Source organism: Drosophila sulfurigaster, chromosome X (genome assembly GCF_023558435.1).
Source record: "Drosophila sulfurigaster albostrigata strain 15112-1811.04 chromosome X, ASM2355843v2, whole genome shotgun sequence".
NCBI lineage: Eukaryota > Metazoa > Arthropoda > Insecta > Diptera > Drosophilidae > Drosophila > Drosophila sulfurigaster.
Window position 1 is genome coordinate 18,166,240 of NC_084885.1, and position 12,899 is coordinate 18,179,138.

At 36.6% G+C, this 12,899-nt stretch overlaps 1 protein-coding gene across 2 annotated transcripts; it reads right to left on the reverse strand.

The window, feature by feature from the left end:
- Positions 1-7,115: 7,115 nt before the first annotated feature.
- LOC133849160 (uncharacterized) lies at positions 7,116-11,580 on the reverse strand. 2 transcript variants are annotated; one of them, XM_062285065.1, is made up of 4 exons: positions 11,350-11,580; positions 8,767-9,374; positions 8,556-8,693; positions 7,116-8,338 (listed from the first exon to the last, which is right to left on the reverse strand). In XM_062285065.1, the coding sequence occupies exons 1-4, from the start codon at positions 11,360-11,362 to the stop codon at positions 7,778-7,780; spliced, it is 1,320 nt and encodes a 439-aa protein (XP_062141049.1). In that variant the 5' UTR covers positions 11,363-11,580; the 3' UTR covers positions 7,116-7,777. The 2 variants fall into 2 exon arrangements, with proteins under 2 accessions (XP_062141049.1, XP_062141050.1); XM_062285066.1 differs by lacking the exon at positions 11,350-11,580 and adding an exon at positions 9,466-9,661 and having other exon boundaries at positions 7,117-8,338.
- Between the last annotated feature and the right edge of the window lie 1,319 nt (positions 11,581-12,899).

The window sequence follows — 12,899 nt, forward strand, 5'->3', positions numbered from 1 at the left end:
AAAAATGTGCTAAGCTCAATGTATTGAGTCTTTAATTAATTTCATAGAATTTGTTGAAATCTCAATTCTTGTAATAAACGCAGAAATTAAATTTGTGTCATTTTTATCGCTTCATTTTGTTTGGAATTCATTTTCCATGTTCAGTTTTATAAATTTTGATTAAATCGAAATCATTTTGCAAATAAATTTTGTTTCCAGTAAAGTAATTGTATTGCTCATCATGACTTTGGTTTCATTGCTTGGACAACAACTTTATTAAAAGTGCATTTATGTGTGTTTAAATTTAAGCCATTTAAATGCTTTAATATTTAAATACTTATGTAGCTTGCCTAAGAAATGTCATCAAACTTAGCATTTCTTTTTAAAAATAAGTAATGTACGAATTGTTATAATATAATATAATAAATAAGATAATAGTAAAATAAAACATCTATAATCGAGTGTTTCATACTTTGCATTGATTGTTCCATTCACCACGACAGCTACAAAATATACAAGTTTGCTGAAAATTTCGCATTTTATCGAAAATATAAAAATATTGCACTGTTGGCACAACAAATGATTATTAATAGATTATCAAGTCCATTCACATTCAATAGCTAATTGAATGCTTTAACTTTATTTAATACAAAATAATTTAAAATATAAACAACTTGTTATTTAAATGTTTGTTTATTTATATATTATAGAAAAAATAAATGTTGAGCATAACATCATTCATAACATCTTCCATCACTATAAAGTTATGTATGCATGACAAAAATTGTCCTTTTCTCTACTTCTTTTATATTTCAACTTGTAAGTGCCTGATTAAGGTGGTAAAAAGTAGACGACAAATACAATAATGAAGATGATTGGAAAAAATAAATAAAGGCGATAAAGGATTTTACATGAGATTTTACTTGAAGTCAGAGGTGACAAACATGTATCGACATGTGCTCGCCAATGTGTGTGTGTGAGAGTGTGTGTGAAAACCTAAGAAAGCTACAGTCTAGTGTGTTCGACTGTAAGATAATCGCGACTCTAACTTCAAAATGATTTTATTATTTATGCATTAAGAAGACGGAAACATTCGATAAGCTATTTTTTTCCAGTCTGACAATCAACTGTGCTTGGCTCTCAAACCAAAAAAAAACTACAAACTTCACGTTTTGATTGAGATATTTCTCCATTTAATACGCAATAGAATCCAAATATAATTATCGATCAAGTTATCACCGCACAAAGTGCTCACAGCAAGATGTGGTCAAACAGAAACTTTTCTTTTTGTTTATTTGCTAAGAGTGTGCGAAAACGTGTTAAGATTACTAATCAAGCAGCAGAGCATTGTCCAAGAATCGCCAAGTTGCATTTGACACAAAATGCGCAATTGAAAAAAAATAGAAAGAGATAAATGCAATTGTCAATAGTCGAGCATCGAGCGACGAGCGACGTTCGACGAGAGTAAAGCACACAATTTTACTTTTGATACGAAGATAAGATTGCTCACAAATCCAGCATCTTGAGTAAGTATCACAATTCATTTGAAATTCTTTCAACAAAAAAATATCCAACTAGTTATTGATTTATGAGATGTGTCTTAGCGTGCTTAATACGAGGGCTGCTATTTAAGTTTCTGGCCTAATAATGAAAATGCGAATATTTATCAAAAAAAATGGATTTATTGTTTGTCACAGTATTCTCCAGCAAGATTTATATACTTTTGAATGCGCTCAACCCAATTGTCGAAGCACTTTTTCCACTCTGATTGAGGCACCTCCAAAACATGGTTTTTGAACACTTTAACAGCACTTTCTGACATCGAAAATTCGTGACCACGCCTTTTTTCCTTGATGTACGGGTATAAAAAGAAGTCATTGGGTGCCAAGTTAGGGCTGTACGGCGGATGACCTATAAATTCCACGTTTTGACCGGAAAAAAAGGCGCGGGTTTGAGCTGGTGTGTGAGAGTTCGTGTTGTCATGGTGCAGAATGATCCATCTTTTCTTGTTCGTTTTTCGAAATTCTACAAGGACTTCAGGCAAACAAATTGTGGTGTACCACTCAGAATTGACCGTCCTACATTGCTCAAGCGAAACTGTCGCCACATGACCAGTTTTACCGAAGAAACAGGCGACCATTTGTTGAATAGTGCTTCCTCCACGAACAAGATTCGTTGGATTTGGCTCGTCTTCAAAGACCCACACCGTCGATTGCTGTTTTGTTTTGGGCTCATAACCATATATTTATGAATCGTCACTTGTGACGATCTTATAAATGTCTTTTGAAGCACACGGAATGTATTTTTTCAAAATTTCTTTGAACCAATTCACACAAGCCTTTTTTTGAGCAATTGTCAAAGAGTGCGGGATCCAACGAGAACAATCCTTTTTTACGACCTGGTGTTTATGCAATATCGAATGTATTCTGGTGGAAGAAATGTCAAAGGATGCCTCTATCTCACGATATGTCACATGACGATCTAGCATTATCAGTTCACGCACGGCATCAATGTTTTCTGGCACAACGTCTGTTTTTGGACGACCTTCACAACCTTCGTCTTCCAGCGAGCATCGGCCACGATAGAATCCATTAAATCAGTTTTTCACAGGGCTATAGGATGGCACATCATCGCCTTACAAAGATTTAAGTTCATCGGTGCACTCTTGTCGTAATAATCCAAGTCGAAAGTTGTGAAAAATTATTGCTCGAAAGTGTTCACGAGTTAATTCGATTTTTCTGCCGAGGTAAGTTTTTGATTAATCGTTTATCGATATCAAACGTGATCGCACATGAAAAAGTTGTATGGAGCTTTTATCGATAAAAGTCCAAACTTTCATTGGGAAATAGCCAATTGGTCATAATATGGCTAGAAGTCACCTAGGCCAGAAACTTAAATAGCAGCCCTCGTACCTTCCAGTTTTGATTATACACGTTCCTGTTTATGCAGCCTTAACAAATAACATTGCAAACTTGGCTACCTTTCGATTCTTTAGAGTACTTTTGTCAAGTGGCCACTTCAATGAATGCTGTCACAATATTTGCACAGCGTTCTTAATTGAGCGTAATGCGTAAACGTGTTCAATAAATGCGCACACTTTATGCCCGCCTCTGACTTTAAATTTTACAATTTACTGAGGACCGAAAATATTTTCTTTCTTCAAAATGTGAAATTTGTCAAAAATTAACTAATTTTAATAAATTGCTTGGATGTAAATCTGTTAAATGTTTTCTTTCTTGACTTAACTACACTTTTGACTGACTTTAATTTATTACTTGGTTGATAATTATATCAGCTATAGCATTATCTCTGAATGAAAAGCGATTTTTCTAAACTTTATTGTCGTTACTTTCTAGAAAACTATAGATAATATTCTGATATTCCCTGCCATAGGAAAGGAATTTTTATCAACAAATTTAATGCAGATGAAGTACATGTAAAAGTGTCTACAGGAAAACCTCTTTTGACCGAAGTATCATCGTCAAGTAATGCTTGTCCGTTTAAAAAATGTGAATATGCTCTGAAAACTCTACCATTGATAAAGTATACGCGAAGTGGTGTTCGCTAAAGGAATCTTCACAACAGCTACAAAAAATGTGACTAATGAAAAATTATATTTTTTTTATGTACGCTATGTTTTAAATAACTTAAAATAACGTTTCATTTAAGACTGTACCATTTTTGAAATTTTTTTCTTTGGAAATGATTTATATACATATGTATGTACATATATGTAAGTCCATAAATAAGTAGGTACATAAATTCATAAGGTACTTTTTTGTACAAGATATGTACCACAGAAAGGGAAATGTTATACCATTAACAGTGGCGAGTCTGCTAACAGTGGTTTGAGTCCACGAGTACCAAAGCTTACCTAAGTCAACAACGTTAGCACAGACAATGCGTAAAACTTTGCGGTTTAAAAACAACCTCAAACTGTGAACAAAATTGCACACATCTGTAGAAATACAAGAAATAAATTCTTTCAACGGAAATATTTACATACACAGTAGTTATAGAATATGATATTTTTTTGAGTTGATGTGTGGTTAATTGTATAAAAGTGCCTATCAATGGAAATAGTGGTTTCACTGCAAAAGACATTATTTGTTACCCCGTAGCAAAGTTTACAACCTCAAAGCGTTGCACAATATCCGAATTTCGAACATCGAAAACAACGCGAAGCATAAAGCATTCTTCTTCATATTTGTTTTTCAGCGACGAAAGTCTTATTTCATGTATTATTTCTTATTTCTTATTTTCGTTCTGAAAAAGCTATTGGGACCAAAAGCAATGAAGTTTATACTATGAAAACAACAAAACGTCGTTAAGTGCGCTCCCGTTTTCTAAATTTGTGCCCTTTACAATTTACTACAATAATAATTTCCTTAAATTAATCCCTATTTTTTCATAAGGCAATTTCCCGATTTTAACAGCAATACTAAAAGTATGCTACAATTATTTTGTCAGCATAGTTACATTTTTCTTGCGGACCAACGTGACGTATGGATATTTAGTGAAGGTGTTTTTACGCTGGAGAAAATATTAAAATAATTTTTAAACTCTAAAATTGAAAAGAGATTAAATTTACCATTGCTGGATAGAAATACATTCAAATTAATATGAAAAAAAATAAGCTTTAATATTCAACTTTTCTTCTTTATTGTGTTATTATTCATTAATTTTTACATACAGCTGCGAAATTAGAAATATTCTTCCGCTAAAGAAATTTTACTTGAGAAAAATGGCTCAATATAACAAATTTAATTTTATTAAATTAGAAAGTAACTAACTTAAATATACAAAATTAGTTTTTAGAATATTTAGTACAAGAAATCATAGTTATATGATCAACAAAATAAAGCCAGACATAAAAATTGGCCATAGACTTACATTAAAAAAAAACTTAATATCACAATATAATTTTTAGTTAGAGGAACTAATGAAAATCGAAATGCTGGCAATAGACTTGCTGGCAAACATGTGACGCATTCTCGAGTATAGCGCGACATTAAATATGTACGATCGTTGTTGCGAGTGAAGTGCGCTCGACGCGTCGATAAGATGACGAGATTAAGACGCATTCCGGACGCGCCACTTCCTTGGCTAATGGCCACCCACCTTCGCAGCGGCGCATAGTTATTGCCAGTTGGTTATTGGCCTCACATGGCAATTCATACCAATTGTGTACATGGAGTGGAAACGGAAATGTGAATTATATTGCATCAGGTCAACCGATAACCGATCTTTTCCCCAAGTGGCAATTGAGTTCGTTTTATTGCTTCAAGTGATAGCAGATTCTTCACTTATCGTTCACACTTAATTGGGGCCGGAACCGCCTTTAAAGTGGGCTTAGCCGGAAGATCGCAATATATGGTACCATATACAACACAATTGATAAGATGCAGTTGTGAATTCCATCAACCAAATCTGCCAATTGCAAATTAATAAACACTTAAATCAATTGACTTAGATAGTAAATGTGAACTAGGCCAACTGCAGCTTGACTTTATTTTCTTTCGTTGCCTATTTTTCGCCTCAGTTCTGCGAGATATTTGTATTTGAAATTCGGGCACTTAATAACGAAAATAACGTGAACGAAAGCAGGTCTCGGGAAAATCATTCTGACTGCATTTGTTTCTATCTGCAATTGATTTACTGGGCGTAGATATGTTTGATTAAAAATCATGTAAATAATTATAGTCACAATGAAATGTCGTAACACGGTTCAAGTGAAAATATATAATTTAAATTGTTTAACTATTATTATTCATTTAAGTCAAATTTCTCGAATAAAATATATCGAAATATTATTGTGTATAAAACTTACCGAGACAAAATAAAATTAAGCATTATGTTGTTATTATATTATTTTAATAAACATATGTATGAATAAAAACTTTAATAAGTATCTAAAAGGAATAACTAAAAATGTTATAAGAAATTATCTATTTTGTTTTATTTGAACTTGTTTCTATTTACCTCAACTTACAGCAATACTTCGGATCAGGTTATTAGTAATATTGTGTTATATTATTGATGAAAGCCACTCGAAGATCTTTTATGCTCTGTCGTTGACTCATCCGCAATTAGCGTGAAAATGTCTGCATATCATAAATTTATTAATCCCTGCACACTGTTTAATTACAAACTATGCTCATAACTCATTTTCATTAGCCTGGCAACAAATACATTATTAATAATTTATATCATATTTGTGATTTATGTGCTTAATTATTTCATTTTCATATTATTTCTTTTTCTCTTTCACAAACTAGTCAATTTATATATATTTTCTTAGATGACAGTTTTTCTTTTATCTTTCATTTTTGATATTTTTTAATTTTTTCGAACTGCAAATCGATTAGTTGATTTAATCGAGAATTCTTTCGAATATGCTAATTTAAAACATGTTCAATTGTATGGCTTTGTGCATTCCATTGAAATATCAACGAATTTAGATAATATTGAAACATATGTGTATTATTTTATTTAAGAAATTTGTAGAAGTTGATTTAATAAAGAATACTTAAGTTCACATTTTGTGATAGTCTGCGATAAAACTGTGGAATACAAAATGATTTGTCAGAGTATGAATTTGATTACTCAATAAAATTCATATTGGTTTTTTACCCAATGCAATGGTCTTTTATTCATTATAGCTTGAATATCCTGAATGGAAAAGTTTGAAGTAGATTTGAACAAAGATGTACTGAACATGTTTGGCTTTTATATACATACATATAATCAATGTCATTGAACAATCAAACAAGGCAGCAAATTGAGAAGAAATAAATGAACTGAGAAAAATACAATTAATATTTAAATTTGAGTTTCGACTTCTATTCCATTTTGTGGAAGAACAAAGCAACAAATGTAGAAAAAATAAGTTAATTGATAAAAAAGACAAACAATATTCGAATTTGAGTTTCCACTGCCACATTTCCATGTGGCATAAGTTGTTGCTTCAAGAAGTCAAAACCTTTTCTAACGATCAAGATTCCATTTGCAGCTGCAATAAGAGTAAATTTATTTTGTTGTGCAATAAAATTCGAAGTAAAATTGTCTTTGTAATTTGTTTTTATTTGTATTAAATAATTTGTAATTGATTTTGTTATAAATACTTAACTACAGATATAAATATTAAGCAGGACTTTTACATATGTACACATAAATAGTTGTAAAAGAAAATTCATTTTTGTAAAAATTCAATATTTGTGTTTAAGTTTGTTGTGTACTTTACGTTTGTTTTGTTTTCAACAGAGTTGTATAAATATTACAAAAAATTTGCATTCATACTAAGAGCTATTCAAAAAAAAATTACTTAAAATAAATCACAGTGTATTTAAGCATTTTTTCTTGTGTATGTTTTTGTGTGTGTGTGTGTGTGTTTTGTTGTGGAAAATGTTTGCAATAAATAAATAAATAAATATTATGTAAATGGTATGCATTGGCTACGAATTTTTGTGGGAATGTTCTTGTTGTGGGTGTGTGTGTGTGTGCGTGTGGCGATCTCGATAATAATACAAAATATATAATACTAGCTCACTAGGGCAATAATAAATAGTTGAAATAAATAAATAAATTATATAAGATATATGACAAGAGCTTTGGACATTTTGTTGGGGAAGAAGGGGAAGGGTAAGTGTAAGGGTAAGGGGCTGGGACGTACAATTCTAAAATGGCATTCGACAAATTCTTCGTGTTCACTTAAGATTTTTTATCCACGCTGCGAGCTGCGGCGCTTTAATACTGGGAGCGTATTTTGTTTTTTGCTTAGCTTTGCATGTTGAGCGCTTTAGCATTCGGCTGAATTGCGGCAAGGACTTCGTCGACGTGTCGCACCCATCGAGCCACTCTCGGAGCTCTCCAGGCTGAACGCCTGCAACGAATTCGATCCGGACAACGAGTTAATATTGTTGCCCCGTCCCGTTGCCTGCGTCTTCTGTTGCCTGCGCTGCTGTTCCATGCTGTTGCGATGCTGTTTGCGCAGCGATTTGTGCAGCGTCTTCCACATGTTGTCCAGATACTGGAAGTACAACAGCTTGCTAAACTTCAGATCATTGAGATCGGCCTCCTCGCTGCCATCGGCGGGGGTATGAAACTTGAGACGCTCCTCCATCGCTTGGCGACTGATGTGCGTGAGTTTGGCGCCATGACTGTTTGGATACGATGAATTGATCGTGTTCTCAATCTCACAGAGAACACTTCGTGCACTTTGGAGGAGAGCGTGCAACTCGTAGGTGCTGTTGTCCAGACTCAATTGATTCTGTTTGCGGTAGCGGTAATGAGCTTTGCCCAAATGCGCAAAGCTGCCAACGAATGTCTGCATGTGACGATACCAAGTCTTCAACTTAACCTGCAAGAGACGAAGAAGAAGAAGCGGTCAGTTAATTGCCTTTAAAAGGGCATGCAAATGCAGCGATGACAGACAAGTTGTGTGGTGACGATGCGCTCAGCAGCGCAGCACCACACAAAAAACGAGTCTAAGCCGCCCAGGGCGGAGCCGGTCCGCTTCGCATTGCTTTTGCTTTGGCTTCGATGTGGTTCGATCGAACATCGATCGATCAACTTACCGCATTTGTGGGACGCGTCATGTTTGGCAGGAATTTGTATTCGTGCTGCCAGTGCTCGCTGCTGCCGTAGTCTAAGTTGGCAGTTCTGTGGATCTCGTCGTATTCCCACATTGTCTTGTTCCTCAGCGCAACCAAATACTGCAAATCGAAAGAGATGGCATTAGTTATAGATTATTGCTTTCTCTCTTTTACTCTCTCTCTCTGTATTTACCTTTCGCTTGATTGTGCGTCCGCGATTCGAGCTATCGATTTCGGCCGTTTGACTATCGGCGGGTTCAAAGGTGCCACTGCAAGGATTCTCCCACTCGGTGGGCAGCTCACGTTGCTGGGCCTCATGCTGGGCGCGGACAAAGAACGTCAACTTTTGGCTGCGTCGATGTCGCATACGTTCCAGCCGTCGCAATTCACGCAACTCCTCGAAACTGCTATCGATAAATCTGCTATCGTAGCTATCGCTTCTATCGCTGCTGTCGCTACTATCGCTTCCACTGCTGCTGTCGTCGCTGTTGCTTATGTCGAGGCCATAAAAGGGATTCACGTGCCAAGCAGGCAATGAACTGTCCTCATTGTTGTTGTGGTTGTTGTTGTTGTGCTCATTGTAATTGTTGTTGTATGCCAGCTGATTGGGCAGATGACGTGCTTGTGTCAGTGGCAATAGAAGCGCTGCGAGCGCCATTAGAAGCGTGTATAGATAAATGCTGTTGCCACTGTTGTTGTTGCTGCTGCTGCTGCTGTTGTTTGAACTTCTGCTGCCGGATCTGTTGCTGATTGGGCGGCTGCTGTGGCTGTGTTGTGCTGTGTTGCTTTGGCAATGCTTTGCTGCAAAACGAAACGGAGACAAAGAAAAAAAACACACATAAATTAGTTTGCTATCCACAATTCGAAATTCAGTTTCAGCCTCTCGCTTTACCGTTGGACATGAGAATGGAAGCTGCAGCAATCAATTGAAAAACACTCGCGTCACTCGAACTAAGACGAAGACGAAGACGAAGACGAGACTAATACGTTAGTACTGAAGTAAGTAAGTGAACAATTTGTCAACTCTCTGTGTATCTTCCTCTCTAGGAATGTATTTTTGTAATGCGTGCGCGCTACACGACGTCTGCTTAACAACTGGCCAGTCGCGCACTCGCATTCGGCGAGGTAAATGTATTCGGATTCGCACTCACACTCACACACACACACACACACAAACTCACAGTCACACAGTTATGAACGCTCTGCGATTGAGTGAAAATCGTGCGAGGCTGATAAGCAGCCTCCCCGACCAGAGAGCGAGAGCGAGAGCGAGAGCGAGAGCGAGAGAGAGTGGGAGAGTGAGTGAGTGAGTGAGTGAGAGCGAAAGGTCGCATCGTTGAGCACTTTGATCGACCAAAACAATTGAGCACAATTTTCGAAATTATTTAACGACTTGTTTGGCTTTGTCATCATCATCAGCAGCAGCAACAGCAACAGCAGCAGCAGCAGCAGCAACGAGCCGCAACAATTTTTCGTGCTTAGCTTTGAATTTCACAAGAAATTTGTGTATTACTCATACGCCAAGTATTGCCTTTTCATTATTGTATATATTGCTCTTTTTTTTTTTTGGTTTTTGGGTTTTTCAAGCCAGTTCGAGGGCATGAGAGAGAGACACGCAGACCGTGAGAGATAGAGTGAGAGAGAGAGAGAGAGAGAGAGATGAAGCAGCATCGACTTCACGCTAGACGCTGACCAGACAGACAAGTTGAGACGCGCGCACGCGCAACTGTGACGTCAGTGTTGGCCCCACACATGCACATATTGGCCGCGGGCAACGCGTCGTATGAATAATTCATACAACAAAATATCTAAATTCATTGAAAACGCGACTGCGACGGCAACTGCGACGGCGACTGCGACAGCAGCAGCAGCGCAAACGTTCGTTGTTGTCGTAGGTCAGCGACATCCGATAACGAGTGCCGAGAGCCGATTGCCTTTGCCTTTGCCTTTGCTTTTGCTTTTGCTCTTTCGGTTTTGCTTTTGCCTTTGCTTTGCCGTTGCTTTACCTTGCGTTGCCTTGCTGATAGCGCACGTGCTGCTGATCAGCGAAAAGAAATGTGTCTTGCACAAAATACAACAGGTAGGTGGATAGTAGGTAGGTTGTTATAAAAAATAGCAAACTGACCAACCAGAAAGTTCCATCGTAAAATGTATCTTTGATGCCCAATTAATTACTTTTGCTTTTGGTGATTAAGTTTTCTTATCATCGCAGTTATCGCAACGATCGCAGCGATCAAATCGTAACTCATGTGATCTGCCCAATTGATTGGTAGTTGATATAGAATCTTTGCTCAATTAGTATTATTATTAATTTAGCTGGTTGCGTTTATTCAGTTATCTGCATATCTATTTTTAAACATAAATACGTTTGATAAAAAAATGACTTTGGCGGGCATTAACTGCGATCGGGTTGAAACAAATGTATTTTTAATTTGTGCTAGTATCTATTTTAGGTGGGAACTCCCCAGGTAGCCAGAGCTACTAGGCTATGTAAATATTGATAAACAATTGAATCTATCACTCGAAGCGAACCTACTGACGTATTGAGAAGTATGACACTATCTCCAGAGGCGAGACTGATTTTGTTTTGTTGTGTGCGCTGAGAACATCGCTCTAAAAATGATTGCGTTTAATCACCGTCGTCGAAAAGAGATCATAAATAGTATACATTTGTCACTTGATAGGCTCGATTCTGTATTTCTTTCTATCTTCGATTTTCGATTTTCGATTTTTTTGGGGAATCTTACGAACTTTGTACCGAGACACTCATACTTACTTTTTTGGCACATTTTTGTAGTTGTGTTTTGAGTTGAATCACTTCACACTGGATAAATGTTAATGTAAATACTAAAGTTATAATACTGATTCTCGAATTACGAAAATACTATTCTTTGCAGCTTATGTGCTGAGTTTCATTTGTTGTTCATTTGTTTGGTTTTGGTTTGCTTTTGGTTTGATTTGGTTCGTTGGTTCGTTTTTCGTTTGGATTCGCGAGCCGACGATTTTAATTGGCGTGCGTCTAAAACAGACTGATTCATGGTTTCAGTTGGGCGCATAAATTTATATTTATACGAAAATCGCGCGCTGCGTGTGTGAGGCAGTCCCAGACGCAGACGCCAACGTCGACAGCGGCAGCGACAGCGACAGCAAACGACGACGACGACGACAGCAACAGCGACGCAGCGTTTGTTTTTGCTTTTGCTTCTGCTGCTGCTGCGTTTGCCTTTTGCTTTTGGTTGCTTTGACTGCTTCACTGTCACATTCGCCATGTCTTGATATGCTCGTCCATTCGCAGTCGACGTCGCTGTCGCTGTCTCTGTCGACGTCGACGTCGCTCGGTATCGGTCGGTATCAACGTCAATTGGAACGCGATGGATGAATAGCCTACGTACGATAGATTTGCGCCACGCTTATAATTATTATTTGATTTGATTTTATGACCACCCATCACCCATTCCCCTACCTCTCCACCTCTATCCCTTCCTTCCTCTCTGTCCTCCCATCCACAAAGTTCTCCCTGCGTATGTAGTTCACCCTTTACGTTGGACACCAAAGTGCTCATGCAAATTGCGATCGTACCTCACAATTCTCCTCCGCTTCCCTCTTCCCTTCCTCAACGATTTCCCCTGCCAGCATACGACATCATATCAATCAAGGGGGATTTTTTCCCCTTTTTTTTGTATCAGCACACGGCAATTGAGACTCGTCAATGAGCACTGGGGGAGCAGTTACTCCTTCACTTTATCTGAGCTACACACTAATTGCGTCAATACTTCGGATCAGGTCATTGGTAATATTGTGTTATATTATTGATGAAAGCCACTCGAAGATCTTTTATGCTCTGTCGTTGACTCATCCGCAATTAGCGTGAAAATGTCTGCAGATCATAAATTTATTAATCCCTGCACACTGCTTAATTACACACTATGCTCATAAAATTCTAACTCACTTTTATTGGCCTAGCAACAAATACTATATTAATAATTTATTTCATATTTCTAATTTATGTGCCAATTATTTCTGTTTGATTGTATTTCATTTTCCTTTTTACAAACTAGTCAATGTACATATATTTTTCCGTTTTTACATGTCAGTTTATTATTTATTTATTTATTTATTATTATTTATTTATTTATTTATTATTATTTATTTTATATTTTGTTGCTTAGTTTATTCCAAAGTCAGAAATTTAGTTATGTTATTTTTTTTAATTGAGCAAAATAATTTTTAGGAATTATGTTATTATATACCCGCTACCAATAGGATAGAAGGGTATAATATGTTCCTCCAGGAAATCTTCAATAATTTATATATATTCTTGATCAG